General features: G+C 37.9%; 1 protein-coding gene across 2 annotated transcripts in view; it reads left to right on the top strand.

Annotated features, from left to right (window-relative positions):
* The window catches only part of bin1b (bridging integrator 1b), a 53,800-nt gene that overhangs the window by 32,823 nt on the left and 3,467 nt on the right, over nt 1-17,510 (top strand). For both annotated transcript variants that reach the window (XM_052140828.1, XM_052140827.1), the window contains 4 exons: nt 3,791-3,814; nt 12,789-13,187; nt 13,553-13,618; nt 17,404-17,505. In XM_052140828.1, coding sequence (XP_051996788.1) covers nt 3,791-3,814; nt 12,789-13,187; nt 13,553-13,618; nt 17,404-17,505 — 591 coding nt within the window. The remainder of the gene's footprint in view (nt 1-3,790; nt 3,815-12,788; nt 13,188-13,552; nt 13,619-17,403; nt 17,506-17,510) is intronic.

Below are 17,510 nucleotides of genomic sequence, written 5' to 3'. Positions count from 1 at the left end.
TTTAAGTCATCTGCCTGTGGGGACAATAAAAGCACTTACACTCTTACACATCAGACACCTCTCGGGATCAAAATGGCAGAGGTCCAGTTGATAGTGACAGCAGCGAGCTTCGTGATGTAGGTCGGGATATCTTGAACATTTTTGCAGCACTGATGAAAATCTCGACCGACATGGATGGCCTCGCAGAAATATGTCGAGCGATCACATCAATGGAGGCGAAACTTTCCACCCTCATCACAAGAATGGACGATGTTGAAAAACCGGTTGCTTTTCTGGAGTCGGCCGAAAGTGAGCTACAGGCTGACCCGCCTGCTTCCAAGGCTGATGTGGAATGCATGGGAGAAAATCTTGAGGATATGGAAAATCCCAGAGGGAAAGAAAGGTCAGGATTTGATGAAGTTTTTGTAAGGGCTTATTCCGAATTTGATGGACACAGCGGGCCGCCAGCTCGAGAGCGCGCCTACAAAGTTTACGGTTAGCTTCCCATGGCAGGTGACAGACCCCGATCTATCCTGGCAAGAGTCTTGCGGTCGGCTGACAGAGACTTCTATGAGCGGCGAGGAGTAAAGTCAAATTGTGCTGGGAGGATCACAACATCATGGTTTTTCCGGACTACTAGATCGAAGCGATACGACTCAAGCGAAGCAGGATGGATTCAAATAGTGCACCAACAGAAGGTTAGCTTTGCACTGCTCTATCCGGCTAAGCTGAGAATTGATGGCAAGGATGAGCTTAAAACCACAAGTTATGGCCTTCATTAAATCAGTGTAATCAGAGTAAGTGGGTAACTTTGCCTGCACTACAACAATACAGACTACACATTGTGCATTTTACTGATGAAGCCTGAGAGGGGTTGTTGTTCTGTTGTCTGCTCACTGCTCCTGAATGACTTTTATTTTTTTTTCTCCCTTTGTTAACTTGCTGTAGAGCTCATTTGCTCACATTGTGAGTTCGATGTTATTGTTTACTGGGGCCTATTTTATTTTTGTATTTTTCATTTTATTGAACGTATTTATGTACAATTTAATAAAAGAACTAATCAAACAAACAAGCAAAAAAATATAAAAATTATATATATATGTAAAAATCACCAGACATGTGCAATCTGGCACCAGTAGTGTCACGGAAAGTGTGCATGGACCATCGGATTTTCAAGTGATGGACACCAGTTGGGACTGTTATTCACGAAGTTGAAGCACATTTTTTTATTTTTTGGTCTTTTTGATCTTTTATTAAGCGAGAATTTGTTATGTATTGTTACTTCAAGAATTGCACCTTTCTTCACAGAAAGCTGAAAAACTTGGCAGGGCATGGGGTGGGCATGTGCTTTGTAGTGCTGGTTCGAATAAGAGCAGGGGTGTCATCACATTGATAAGTAAGCATTTACAATTTTATGTAGATTAGAGGTAATTTAGGAAGATTCATTTTGTTTTGGCTGAATTATATAAGAAGGTGTTTGATAGATTGTAATGGGACTATCTTAAATTTATGGTGTTGGGAAAACTTTATTGGGTGGATTAAGTTACTTTATAAACCTTCTGTAGCGGCAGTGCAAAATAATAGATGAATTTCAGATTGTTTTTCTCTTGGTAGGGGAACCTTTCAAGGCTGTGAGTTAGATACTCAGTGTATATGGGTATATGGGCCATGTATATTGGGCGATGAGGTGGCCATTAAAGTTAGTGACAAATATACAAAAATCTGTGTCCAAACTAGTGTAAAGATTGGCAAACATATAATTCTTAGAGGAAGTCAATTGGCGCTCCCTCATTTCAAGAATGGTTCACTGAATTGTGTAGAGTGGCAGCATTTGATAAGATGTCATATAAACAGCTTGGCAAAATAGACACATATGATAAGAAATGGGACGGGTGTTTGGCTTTTCTGGAGGGCTCTCATGGAAGTGAGAGAAACAGAATTGTGGTTGTAATTGTAAATTCTATTCTTTGTGGAATTCTTACTTTTCTCTTTCACAGAAAAAAGGTACTAAAATTAGCATTAAAGAAGTCGATGTGGATCGTGCATCATATTTTAAGTCTTGTGAAGGTATACAAGGTTTTGATAAGAAAAAAACAAAACAAAGTCATTATAGAACAATATGACAATATAGTGAGTAAATTCAATTTTTTTGGGTGAACTATTCCCTTTACTCTCTTGATTGGTTGATTAAGAATCTTCAGTTCTTCTGTGCGAGCCAGTCTTCCTCTGTAAACTTGTCTAGCAAACCAGTGATCCATCAAATATTGTGTTCTCCAAATCACAAGTGCTTGCTGTAGCCTCTCCCAGTCAAGGTGGTGTATGTGTATTGTGTTGGTATGTGCACAATAGTTTAATGGTCCAGTATTGGGTAATCTGCTGGATTTATGTCCTGATTTTTTGCAAGCCCTCAGTGCTGCTCCAACTCACCAGGTGGGTGTCAGAGGACAGGAGAGGTCAAGACGGCAAGTCAGGGTTCAGGGTCAAGGAAATTCAAGATGCCACTTCAAATGCATGTTGCAAACTTGGGTATTGCTGTAGATTTAAAACAATCTAGAGAGGATATTTCAGTGCATTTCATGGGAAATGGAGTCATCTGTCCTCTTTGCAAAGATTTTTTGGGAACTGAAATGTCTTCCTCTTGGTTCCACTACTCTGTCTTTGCATGTGATGCATGTTAAAGGTATAGTTCACCCAAAACGGACAATTCTTTCATCATTTACTCCCCCTCATGCCATCCCAGATGTATATGTCTTTTTTTCTTCCGCTTAACACAAATGTAGATTTCTAAAAGAATAGTTCAGCTCTGTAGTTCCATTACAGTAAATGGAAGTGAATGGTGACCAGAACTTTGAAGGCCCAAAAGACAGTATAAAAGTAAATGTTAAGACTCCAGTGGTTAAATGGTTAAAGATATATGATAGGTGTGGATGAGAAACAGATCAATATTAAAGTCATTATTTAACTTTAAATCAACACTTTTACTTTCACTTCTACATGCTGGTGTAAAAGTGACTTTCACTTTCACATTCATCCACCTACTGGTTGGGGCTGGCCAAGGAGAAAAGGACTTAAATATTTATCTGTTTCTCAGCCACACCTATCATATTGCTTCAGACGAAATTGATTTAACCACTAGAGTTATATGGATTACATTCATGCCTCATTTATGCCTAACCTTCTGAGCTTAAAATTTTTGGTCACCGTTTACTTGCATTGTGAGGACCAACAGAGCTGAAATATTCTTCTAAAAATCTGGGATGGCATTAGGGTGAATAAATTATGATTGAATTGAAATTTTTTGGGTGAAATGTTTTTTAATAGTTCATTCCTAACCGTATGACTTTCTTCTATCGCACACAAAAGTATATATTTTAAAGAATGTTGCGATCTCTGGTTTCCACACTTTGGCAGTTGATACTTACTCCCTTTAAAGCTTAAAAAGTACCCACAAGTGTCATAAAAGCAGTCGATGCAACTGAAGGCATACAATAGTTATTGGTGAGAAACAACCCTAAATATAATTAATTTTACAGTGAAAATCTTGACTGAGCCTAATTGTTCACTGTAATTATCTGTTTTCTTCATTCTGTCATGAATAGTGTTCCATTCCACTATTAGATCTCATCATTCCTCCTGAAACAGATGGCTCCCTCTCATGTTTATACAAGTGTTGAATACTATTTGTAACATTATGAGTTACTGTTTATGAGAGCTTTCTCCAGTACTTATAGGTGACATGGAGACAGACGTATAAACAGAATGTATCCGATGTATCACACTTACTCTTTCATTCTGTGCTGCCTAATGGAAGGGGTTTTCATGGGATTCAGGCGAGGTAAGAAATTGTTGCTGTGTTGGCTCAATTTTAATGGATGATAAGATCACTCTTGGCATAAATTGTGATTAGCCATAGTGGTCTGATTAATCGTGGCAACCCATTTGACACGTAAATTTACTGAGGGTCAACAAACTACAATCAAAGCAACAGTTTTAACTCATCGAAGAGCTCCATGATGTGGTGCACAATTATTCTTGAAGGTGCCCAAATTGATAGTTAATTTGTGTGCTGGAAATCATAGCAGTCCGATACAACAGAAACCAGCTAAAAATGCCTTAAATTGAATATATACATCAAATTTATATTCAATATACAGTATGTGTAGTATCTATGCATGTATGTATATGTGTGTGTGTGTGTGTGTGTGTGTATATATATATATATATATATATATATATATATATATACACAAACAGTGTATATACACCAATCAGCCACAACAATATAACCAAAACCACCTGCCTAATATGCTGTAGGTCTCCCTCATGCCTCCAAAACAGCTCTGACCCATCAATGCATGGGTTCTACAAGACCTCTGAAGGTGTTATGTGGTATCTGGCACCAAGATGTAAGCAGCAGCAGATCCTTTAAGTCCTGTTAGTTGCGATGTGGGGCCTCCATGGATCAGACTTCTTGGTCCAGCACATCCCATAGATGCTCAATTGTATTGAGATCTGGGGACTTTGGAGGCCAACTCAACCCCTTGAACTCTTTGACATGTTCCTCAAACCGTTCCTGAACAATTTTTGGTGTGTGACAGGGCGCTTTGTCCTGCTGAAAGAGGCCACTGCCATCAGGGAATACCATTGCCATGAAGGGGTGTATGTGGTCTGCAACAATCTTTAGGTAGGTGGTCAAAGTAACATCCACATGAATGCCAGGAGCCAAGTTTTCCCAGCAGAGCATTGCCCAGAACATCACTCGGCTTCCGCCGGTCTGCCTTCTTCCCATGGTGCATCCTACTACCATCTAATCACCAAGTAAACGATGCAAATGCACCCGCCTTCCACATGATCTAAAAATGAAACATGATTCATCATACCAGGCCACCTTCTTCCATTTCTCCATTGTCCAGTTCTTATGCTCAAGTGTCCATTGTAGGTGCATTCTGCGGTAGACAGGGGTTAGCATGGGTTTTAATGTTGTGGCTGATCAGTGTATATATGCAGAATTGTACACACACACACACACACGTATTTTATTTATATATATATATATATATATATATATATATATATATATATATATATATATATACACACACTCACCTAAAGGATTATTAGGAACACCATACTAATACTGTGTTTGACCCCTTTCGCCTTCAGAACTGCCTTAATTCTACGTGGCATTGATTCAACAAGGTGCTGAAAGCATTCTTAGAAATTTTGGCCCATATTGATAGGATAGCATATTGCAGTTGATGGAGATTTGTGGGATGCACATCCAGGGCACGAAGCTCCCGTTCCACCACATCCCAAAGATGCTCTATTGGGTTGAGATCTGGTGACTGTGGGGGCCATTTTAGTACAGTGAACTCATTGTCATGTTCAAGAAACCAATTTGAAATGATTCGCGCTTTGTGACATGGTGCATTATCCTGCTGGAAGTAGCCATCAGAGGATGGGTACATGGTGGCCATAAAGGGATGGACATGGTCAGAAACAATGCTCAGGTAGGCCGTGGCATTTAAACAATGCCCAATTGGCACTAAGGGGCATAAAGTGTGCCAAGAAAACATCCCCCACACCATTACACCACCACCAGTAGCCTGCACAGTGGTAACAAGGCATGATGGATCCATGTTCTCATTCTGTTTACGCCAAATTCTGACTCTACCATCTGAATGTCTCAACAGAAATCGAGACTCATCAGACCAGGCAACATTTTTCCAGTCTTCAACTGTCCAATTTTGGTGAGCTCTTGCAAATTGTAGCCTCTTTTTCCTATTTGTAGTGGAGATGAGTGGTACCCGGTGGGGTCTTCTGCTGTTGTAGCCCATCCGCCTCAAGGTTGTGCGTGTTGTGGCTTCACAAATGCTTTGCTGCATACCTCGGTTGTAACGAGTGGTTATTTCAGGCAAAGTTGCTCTTCTATCAGCTTGAATAAATCGGCCCATTCTCCTCTGACCTCTAGCATCAACAAGGCATTTTCGCCCACAGGACTGCCGCATACTGGATGTTTTTCCCTTTTCACACCATTCTTTGTAAACCCTAGAAATGGTTGAGCGTGAAAATCCCAGTAACTGAGCAGATTGTGAAATACTCAGACCGGCCCGTCTGGCACCAACAACCATGCCACGCTCAAAATTGCTTAAATCACCTTTCTTTCCCATTTTGACATTCAGTTTGGAGTTCAGGAGATTGTCTTGACCAGGACCACACCCCTAAATGCATCGCAGCAACTGCCATGTGATTGGTTGATTAGATAATTGCATTAATGAGAAATTGAACAGGTGTTCCTAATAATCCTTTAGGTGAGTGTATATGTATATGTATATATATATATATATATATATATATATATATATATATATATATATATATATATATATATATATATATATATATATATATATTTATATTTTATATATATTTAAATGAATACATAAGCTTACATCAGCAGCATAAATCTTGTATAAATCCCATTGAAAGTACAAACACAGGGCAGACAAATGAGTGAACGTGTGTGTGTATGTATATGTATGTATATATATGAATATGTATTTATATATATATATGTGTATGTATGTATATGTATTTATATATATATATGTATATATATATATATATATATATATATATATATATATATATATATATATATAATGTATATGTATGTATTTATATATATATATATATATATATGTATGTATGTATTTATATATATATATATGTATATTCAATTCAATTCAAAGGGGCTTTATTGGCATGAATGTAAACAATACAATATTGCCAAAGCAGAACTACATCTTAATCTATACATTTAGTTTAACAAATTTAACACGTATAAAAATAAATAATAAAATTAAATACAAAACATGTTCAGAACTGCTGAAGACCACAGTGTTTAAATAACTGAAGAGAACTGACATATACTGACACATAAATGAATATACACACATAAACTGAGGGTCACTGTGGTGAACATTGGGGTGACACACGGGGTAAAACACATAACACAGATTCACCCACTGTCTCTCAGGCTGTGACACGTTAAAATGTATCTTGCAGCCAGTGCTGCTGTGTGTCCCTCTTCAAGTATTATGTTCATTTGTTCTTGTTCTGTCATTGTTATAAATTTGTTTATGCTGTGTGTTAATTTATGCATATAAATGTCCCTTGTATTTTTAAATTTTGGGCAGTGCAGGAGAAAGTGCACCTCTGTCTCAACCTCACCTGTCGTACAGTGAGCACACACCCTTTCTTCTCTGGGTAACCATGTTTTTCTGTGTCTGCCTCTCACGATGGTGAGACTGTGCTCACTGAGCCTGTACTTGCTCAGGATCTGTCTCTGCTTTGTATCTCTGACAGTCAGGAGATACTCTTCCAATTCATACTTTGATTTTAGAGTCCGATAGAATTGTAATTTGCTTTGTGTTTTAGTTTCTTGATCCCAATGTTCCAGATAGGTGATTTGAGATTGTTTGATGATGTGATTTATTCTGATGTTTGGTTGTAAAGCAGTGCTGGTCTGAGGCTGGTTACTGTTAGTACTGTTAACCGGGTTAGTGAGTCTCAGAACCAGCTGACTGAGGGGACTGTTTTCAGGGTTCAGTTCTTGGGTTTGTAGCGCTTTATAATGAAGCGACTCTGTGGGACTTGATTTTAAATGCATCCAAAAATTTAGAGATCTTTTTTGTATGTTAATGATCAATGGGAATCGTCCTAATTCTGCCCTGCATGCATTATTGGGTGTTTTCCTTTGTAGTTTTAGAATCATTTTGCAGAATTCTGTGTGTAGGGCTTCTGTTGGATGTTTGTCCCATCTAGTGTAGTTCTGATCACTGAGTGGACCCCATACCTCACTTCCATACAGCGCTATGGGCTGTACGACACTATCAAAGATCTTACACCAGATTGGAATTGGTAATTCAGTATTATAGAACTTTTTCTTAATAGCGTATAGAGCTCTTCTAGCTTTAGCTTTAAGTGCATTCACCGCCTTACTGAAACTCCCTGATGCAGTGATAATCAGCCCAAGGTAAGTATACTGCATAGTGTGCTCTAGTGCGGTGCTGCCTAGAGAGAACTGGTGTCTGTGTTCCTGACATCTGGGCTTTTTCTGAAAGACCATAATGTTTGTCTTCTTCAGGTTTACTGTCAGGGCCCAGTTCTGGCAGTAGTTCTCCAGTAGGTCCAGATGTTGCTGTAGTCCCTGTGGGGTGGGTGACAGCAGCACCAGGTCATCTGCATAGAGCAAAAACTTGATGTCTTTGTCTTGCAGAGTGAGTCCAGGGGCTGTAGACTGTTCCAACTGCACCGCTAATTAATTAATGTAGATGTTGAAGAGTGTTGGACTCAGACTACAGCCCTGCCGCACTCCTCTCTTCTGGGTGAAGAACTCTGTTTGTTTGTTGCCAATTCTTATTGCACATTTGTTGTCCGAATACATCGATTTAACTTTACCCCCTACACCACTTTGTAATAATTTGTAATATAATCCGTCATGCCAAATAGAATCAAATGCTTTTTTGAAATCGACAAAGCATGCAAATATTTTCCCTTGTTTGGTCTGGTGTACGTGTTTATTGATTAGGGTGTGTAGGGTGTAAATGTGGTCCGTAGTTCTATATTTTGGAAGGAATCCAATCTGACTCTTGCTCAGGACATTGTGTTCGTTAAGGAAGTCTACAGTTCTATTATTTAAAATACTACTAAATAACTTCCCCAGATTACTGCTCACACAAATGCCTCTGAAATTATTCGGGTCCAGTTTGTCCCCACTCTTGTGAATTGGGGTAATAAGTCCTTGGCTCCAGATGTCAGGGAAACAGCCCGAACGAAGTACAAGGTTGAATAATTTGAGCACGGCCGTCTGCAGGTCAGGTGTGCTGTGTTTCAGCATTTCACCGAAGATGTTGTCAGCACCACAAGATTTTTAGCATTTTTGGTTTTTCAGTTTTTGGATTAATTCATCATGTGTGATTGGAAAGTCCAGTGGATTCTGGTTATTTTTTATTGTGTTTTCATATATCTGTAGTTTTTGTTTGACCTGATTATAATTGTCATTCAGTTGTTTTGGTGGGATTTCTTTATATAAGTTTTCAAAATGTTTTTTCCAGATTTCTCCATTTTGGATTGGCAAATCTTGTTGTTTTGTTGCGCTCAAATTATTCCACAAATCCCAGAACTGATTTTGATTTAATGATTGTTCAATTTCATGTAAGCTTTTGGTGAGATGGTGATGCTTTTTTACTCGAATTGTTTGTTTGTATTGTTGTAATTTGGAACAGTAGTCAATTCTTATGTCTGTATTGTTTGGTTCATTATGTTTCTGATTTGATAATTTTCTGAGTTGTTTTCTTAATGTTTTGCAGTCTGTGTCAAACCACTTTTCCGTTTTGGTTGTTTTTTAGGATGTTTTTTGCCTTTCTTTTTCAACTCAGTTTTACAGGCTGCTTTTTTAAATATATTAATGATTTCATTTGTAGCCAAATTTACACCATCCTTGTTCATTCCAAATAGTTTGTGCAAAAATGTAGTGATTAGGTTTTTCAGTTCTTCAGAATTGAGGGCCTGGATATATTTGTCCTTGCTGTCTGGAGTCCATCTGTATTTCTGCTGGACTGGACACATTTGACATTCTCCATTCTTCTATGTTTTGCTGTGTGGTGTCTTTTAATATATATATTAGTTTGGTTATGATCTGAGAATGGAGTTTGCTGTCTGACAGTGAATGCACTGAAGGAGGAGGGGTCCATGTCAGTGATGGCATAGTCAACTACACTAGCTCCAAGACCTGAATAACACGTGAACCTCCCTAATGAGTCCCTCTGATCCTGCCATTAAGTATGTACAGGCCTGAGGCTTGGCAGAGGTGCACTAATTCTGTACCATTTTTATTTACAGTATGGTCGAGATTGTTCCGTGCTGGGAGGTTTTTCGTGAGGCTCAGGGGTTCTGGCCAAACACATGTTTATTGCCCTTTGGGTCAATATTATCCGGTTCAGTTCCAGTTCTTGCGTTAAAGTCTCCACACAGCAGCACGTTTCCCTGGGCCTGGAAACGGCTGATTTCTGTGTGGATGTTGTTCAGATATTCCTCATCATGGTAAGGGATTCTGCTGGAGGATTGTAGATGGCACAGAGATATGTGTCTGTGGTACCAATGCCAATTTCATTGTTTAATTTTAGCCAACAGTGGAATTTTCCTAGTGTAATGATAGAGATGTGTTTGGCCAGATCCTCCCTGTACCACACCAAAATCCCTCCCGAGTCTCGACCGCATGATGGACTGTACTTAATTTAACCGAGGGCACAATTATTTCATAGTAGCCTGAGGGACAGTGGGTAAGCACATCTTGTCGACACCAGGTCTCAGTGAGAACAATAATGTCCACATCTGTGATATTTTTTACAAATTCTGGGTCTGTGCTTTTAAAGCCAAATGTAGAAGAATGAAGACCCTGAATGTTCCAACAACTTATTAGTAATGAACGCATTGACATTAATAAAGATAAACCTATTTGGTAAGACAGAGAGAAAACATGTACAATATATTGCATATATAAACACATACATGGCAAACAATTTACATTAGTGAATTATTGTTATTATTATTATTTATTTATATCATATTGCTGTGTGAATGTGTGAGTGAGTGTGTGTGTCTGTGTGAGAGTGAATGTGTGAGTGTGTGTCTGTGTGAGAGTGAATGTGTGTGTGTGTCTGTGTGAGAGTGAATGTGTGAGTGTGAGTATATGTGATGTAGTATATATGTGTGTATATGTGTGTGATGTATATGTGATGTGTGTATCTGTATGATAGTGATATGTATATGTGTATATGTATATATGTATATGTGATGTATATATGTGTGATGTATGTATATATGTGTATGTATGTGTATGTGTGATGTACGTATATATGTATGTATGTATGTGTGAGTGTATGTGCATATGATGTATATGTATGATGTGATGTATATATGTATATAGTGTATATGTGAGTATGTATGTATATGTATATGTATATGTGAGTGTATATATGTGTGAGTGTATATGTGTGTAGTGTATATGTATGTGTGTATATGTATGTGTGAGTATGTATGTATATGTATATGTGATATGTATGTATGTGTATGTGTATATGTGATATGTGATATGTATATGTATGTATAGTGTATGTGTGAGTATGTATATATGTGTGATATGTATGTATGATGTGAGTATATGTATGTGTATGTGTGTATATGTGTATATATGATATATGTATAGTGTGAGTCTGTGTGATAGTATATATGTGAGTGTGAGTCTGTGTGAGTGATATATGTGTATGTGTGTGTATATCTGTGTAGAGTGATATGTATAGTGTATATATATATATATATATATATATATATATATATATATATATATATATATATATATATATATGTATATATGTATGTATATATGTGTATATATATATATATATATGTATATATATATATATATATATATATATATATATATATACACACATACACACACACACACACACGTTCACTCATTTGTCTGCCCTGTGTTTGTACTTTCAATGGGATTTATACAATATTTATGCTACTGATGTAAGCGATGTATTGATTTGGTTTGTATATAATGTCACTCAAATGGGGTGGTCTAGTGGTTCATTCAAACCCTGCATGGAGAGATCCGGGAAGGCACTTAACCCCTGATTGCTCCATGATGGGATCATCACAAATAAATCTATTAGATTAAATTATTCAAAGCAATGATGACACAGTGGAATCATAACCTTCTGGGGCTCAGGATATAACTTGAAGGTAATGGGCCTTTTATGAAATCAGAAATTATTTCTGTGTAAATCGTAAATTACACAAAATTAAATAATTAAGTAAATAATAAAATTAATCATTAAATACATGGAGAAAAGTAAACTTCATCACTTCAATTGCAAAAACAAATTAAATCACTAATTAAATCAATAAAAGTGTTTTTAGCACTAGTTTGTGTTCATTTTAATTCTAGCATGATCTTTGGGTTGATTTTTCATTCAAGCATGAGCTTTGTGTCTTTCCATTTTAAGGATTATGGTAATCAGCACGTCACTTTAAAAACAAATTAAATACAAGACATTAATCATTTGTTTTGAGATGGAATGATTTATAGGTTTTTTATTATTATTTCATTATGTATTCAATTATTTTTTTAAATATATACTGTAAATATTAATTTAATTACTGTTTATAATTTGTAATAATTTGGCCCTCCATACATAAGTCCTTTTCATTACGCAATTTGAAAATGTATGTAAGAATGGTTTAACAAGAAATTGGTTCTGCTCATTTTATAGATAAGTCATAATATGTATGTAATTTTTTTTATGTTAAAATACTTTATCCTATTCAAGCCTATTATACAGAGACAACTACAAGTAAACTATTGGTTGGTTGATTTCTCCGAAAAGTGTCAACTCTGGGGCGCTATCAAAACATTGCTCTGTTCGTTTGAGCATACCGACCAGCCCAGTATTGAAACATTAACTCAACCAGTGGCATTTAGTTTGGGGTGGGAAATCTGTTTGAAAATAGTAATTTCTTTTTGCTTATTTATTCATAATTCCGTTAGGTGGAACTAGTGGTGCAAAAATTATGTATTTGAACACTAATTGACGTGTCTTTCTCATCCCTGGCTTGATTAACTTCCTTCAACCCATGAACCTTTGGTGCTTCTTGCCCTTTTGTCCTGCCTTTTTTCCCATTTTAATACCCAAAAACCCTAAAATCTGCCCAATATCCAACAACAATCCTAGATGACCCCCTCCATCTTGCCCCAGCCTGAGCAAACCGCAGCTGCAGACCCATCTCAACAGTGGGAATCAGACGACGAAGCGCCTGCGCAGAATTATGGGCAGTCGGATGAGCCTACAAACTTGGATGATGAGGTCACACCTGCTGTGCAGCCGTATGAACCACCCAGCTGGGATGAGCAGGAGAGTGCTTCTGCACAGCCTGGCTGGGACTATGAAACCGCTGAGCCTGCAGAGTCTGAGTCTGCGCAGCCAAACTGGCAAGATGGTCGTGTGGAGTGCTGGGGCGAGGATGGGTCCCAGGTAGGGAAAGAGCAGGATTCAGATGCAAACTGGGGCAGTGGCACCACCCAGACTTTGGAGGCATGGTCTGAGCAGCCTCAGTGGGAGGAGCTTCAAAGTGTAAGAGGAGCAAGAGTCTTGATGAATTCTAGGTGTATTTGGGGAGTATTGTGGCAGGATAGAATGGTGTAGAAGCAGGTGTTGTTGCTCTGTGGGTCTATGTGATTGTAAGCTGTCAGTAACTACTGTACATAATTGTGGCTGAACATTTCTGCATACCCTGCAGAAAAGACCAGATAAGACCAGCATGAATTCCCATGCTGGTATAGGCTAGTTATTGCTGGTGGAACAGCATCAAATTGCTGCACATGCTAGTGACCAGCAATGCTATTTTTTTTGACAGGGTATACAGGTTTTTTTGTTGAGTGAGTTGAGTTGCTTAGGTAAACTGACATAAACTGTTTGTCTTCATTGTTTGTATCTAGAATGGAGCTGAAACGGTGACAAATGGCTCATCAGAAGCAGAGCTCCCTCCCTCTGTACTGTTTAAGGTGAGTCACGTTGGAAACCCAATACATAGCCTTGTTCCAAAACATTGTGAGCTGCCATGCTGTCCACTGCTTCCAAGACACCTAATCTGAATCGAAGTGACTCATTTGAAACGCTAGGCAACACATAATTGCAACACACCTCATGAAATACACAGGAGTCTCATAATTCATTCCAATAGAGATTGACCAAAATCATTTAAGCAAGTCAGTTCACTTGAAGGCCATCTTTGCAACAGCCTGGGTTGTATTTTTTTATGTAGGCAATCTACTTGAACGGAGAAAGACAAAAATTCCCAAAATTAAAAGAAAATGTGACCTCCGCCATTATCTTGAGTCACAGTGACCCAGAATTACATTTTGAGTTATACTGTATATACAGAAGTACTGCTCAATGTCTCAGTTTTCTACATCTGCCAAATGAATAAATGTAAAATGTAAATGTTTCGGCAAACATTTACTCTGATATAAGCATTAAATGTTGGCTGTCATAAACCTTTGTTTTTGAGAATATAGGCTCCAGAGATTCGATGCCATGGATTCGATGCGTAAAAAAACGACATTTGTAATTTGAATTTTATGATAACATTTGCATTTTTGAAAACTGAGACTTGACGAATGCTGTAATTTTTCAAATCAGCAATACAATTTAACAACAATGTTATCAAAGTTTGGAGTCATTGTTAACTTCTTTAGCTCTTATCAGGCTAAAGAAAAAGGTATTTTTCAGGCTTGTCCAGTAAATTGTCATGCACATTGCAAAGTAACAAACAGACAATGCCTCTATCATAAAGTCGATTGTCTTTTTTAATGAAATGGGGGACTCCCATTCCTACTGCAGCCAAAGTGAGTTTCATGATTTCTCTCATTAATTTTTCTCTATGATTAGTCTGTCTCCTCCTATACTGCCTTTTGTTTGACGTTAGCATGTTAGATAATAAAATGAGCCTAGAAAAATCTGGTATTTTTGATACTTTTCAGTATCGAATGTAATAGAAGTACATTTATAATCTGCATTCTCTCTATTGTCAAGTCAAGTCAATGTTATTTGTATAGCGCCTTTCACAACACACATCGTTTCAAAGCAGCTTTACAGAAGATCAGCATTAACAGAAGATAAAACTGTAATGTCTATAAAGTCGATGAATCATCATTGTGTAATTAGATGAAATACGATTCTTAATCGTGTTTAAAAATAATTAGATAATAATTGTATTAATAACCCCATTGAGCAAGCCGAAGGCGACTGTGGCAAGGAACACAAAACTCCATAAGATGTAGATTAATGGAGAAAAATAACCTTTGGAGAAACCAGACTCACTGTGGGTGCCAGTTCCCCTCTGGCTAACATCATGAATATAATGTAAATATTACTTATGTATATTTAAAGTCATGGTTTAAAATTATTAAAATAAGTAAGTGTTAACGGTCAGTGTTTAAACATCGATTGTGTTTGAACTGTAAGATTAATGACCAACGTCTTTTGAAGTCCATCTTGATTAATTGCAGAAGTTCACATAGATGCAATTGTCCTTGTTAATTGGCTGATGAAGGCTTTTGTTGGCAATAGTTAGTCTATGCATTTCATCTCAAGATCGTAGTCCATCAATAGACCGAGGTGATGCAGGTTGGAGTTGGCATCAGTTCATCCTCTGAAGTCCGTCATAATAGACTGAAGTGAGGTTTGGCTGGCACCGGCTGCATTTAGTCATCATCCTTCAGCGACACGTAGCAGTGGAGTCCAACACGAAGCAGGAATGGAGCTGGATCCAGCCGGTTCTGGTGACCTCAGGATAGGAGTCCCGGGGTTGATACATGGAAACAAATAAAATAATATTAGCATAGATGCCATTAAATTTATTGCAGAGTTAGAGATCATGCTCAATGTTTCTGGTTTCTGGTTCCGGCAGACCCAACTAAAGCAGCCTAATTGTGGGTTGGAGGATAAATTCGGTGTATGCCTGGCTAAATAGATGAGTCTTTAGTCTAGACTTACTGTAAACTGAGGGAGTGTGTCTGCATCTCGAACAGTGTTAGGAAGACTATTCCATAGTTTTGGAGCCAAATATGAAAAGGATCTACCTCCTTTTGTGGATTTTGATATTCTAGGAACTATTAATGTGCACAAATTTTGCGATCTTAATGAACGTGTTGGAATATAGTGTGGTAGAAGATCACTTAAGTACTGCAGAGCTAGACCATTCAAAGCTTTGTACGTAGTTAACAGAATTTTTTAATTAATACGAAATTTAACAGGTAGCCAATGTAACAATGATAAAATGGGGCTAATATGATCATATTTCTTGGTTCTCGTCAGCACTCTGGCTGCTGCATTTTGAACCAATTGATGTTTATTTATTGATCTTGCTGGACATCCTCCCAGTAATGCATTACAATAATCTAGTCTTGAGGTCATGAATGCATGCATTAGTTTTTCAGCATCAGCAACAGAGAGCATATGCCTTAATTTAGCAATATTTCTTGGTGGAAGAATGCTGTTCTACAAACATTGGTAATTTGATATTCAAAGGACAGATTGGTATCAAATATAACACCTAAGTTCTTCGCTGTTGAAGATGATGTAACAGTACATCCATCTAGAGTCAAATTATATTTTAGTTGATTATTTTTAGAGTTTTTTGGTCCAATAATTAATTAGTACCTCTGTTTTGTCAGAATTGAGTAGAATTGGCTTATCTATGATAATATAGGCCAAAATAAGGCCTATTGTGGCTGCCTAATTTTTAGAACAGCCTCCGCTTCAGGAGAATGTCTTAAAATAATGCCTTATGTCTAGTTAGGCTGTTTGCCAGGTTTTAGAACAGAGCTGTTTTATTTTTAAAAAAATCATTTTTTATTTAAGACCAATACATTTTCTTTTCAGACAATAGTTTAAAACTAGTGCTATATACCTGTATTTATATACAGTACATATGGATAAATGGTTTTCTCTGACAGGACCTTGGCATTATCATGTCTGTCCTGTGTTTTCGGTCGGTCTTGTTTCCTGTCTGGAGCATGGTGTCTGGATCCTGACCCTTCTGTCTGGTTTAGTTTTGGTGTTGGCATCCGGACACTCATGTTCCATGTCTTGTCCTGTACTAGCATAAGTGCACTGCGCTTGTCATCTTGGTGGCATGCATTTGCGCCAATAATCTATGTCTATCTCTTGAGTCTGCGGGTTGCGCTCGCTTTGTGCTGCGTGCCTGTGTCGCGAGCTGTCTTCACATTGTGCTGAGGTTCGGTCACTTCGGTCTGTGAGTGCACGTGGCTTTGTTTTGTTTCCATGTGTCTCTCTGTCTTACGTCATACCCTGCCTCCTTGTTTGCCCATTATTAGTTTATTAGTCACACCTGCCCTGTCTTGTTAACCTGTCGATTTCTCTCCTTATTTTAGTCTCTTCATGTTTGCTGTCCAGTGCCAATTCGTCTTGTGTGTCTTGTGTGCATTTAGTCGGTCCTGTTCCCCATCCAGTCGGTCCTGGGTGTTTGCTCCGTTTTCCAGTCCAGCCCGTTTCCGTACCCTCTGCCCCAGCCTGGACACCTTTTTCCCCTACGGGGTATTTTATGTTTGTATTACCCCTTGTGGGAGTTTTGGTTTGTTTTCGATTCATTTTTGTATTTAAATAAATTCCTTGTTTTTTGATTCTCTGCGTTTGGTCTTCAGCCTTTCTGTTCCTGGCAATATGTACTGTAGCTGTAAAGACAAATTTGATTGAATTCCAAGTGAGTATATATTTGTAGTGCCTCTAACTGGTTTAGACTGACATGGTGATTTATTCTTGGAAGGTGAAAGCAATGCATGACTATGAAGCAACGGACAATGATGAACTTGGTCTGAAGGCCGATGACATTGTGCTTGTTATTCCCTTTGACAATCCAGATGAACAGGTTAG

This window comes from Xyrauchen texanus, chromosome 13, assembly GCF_025860055.1.
Source record: "Xyrauchen texanus isolate HMW12.3.18 chromosome 13, RBS_HiC_50CHRs, whole genome shotgun sequence".
Classification (NCBI taxonomy): Eukaryota; Metazoa; Chordata; class Actinopteri; order Cypriniformes; family Catostomidae; genus Xyrauchen; species Xyrauchen texanus.
Note: the sequence above shows the minus strand (reverse complement) of the source record. Positions and strands in the feature narration are given on the sequence as shown.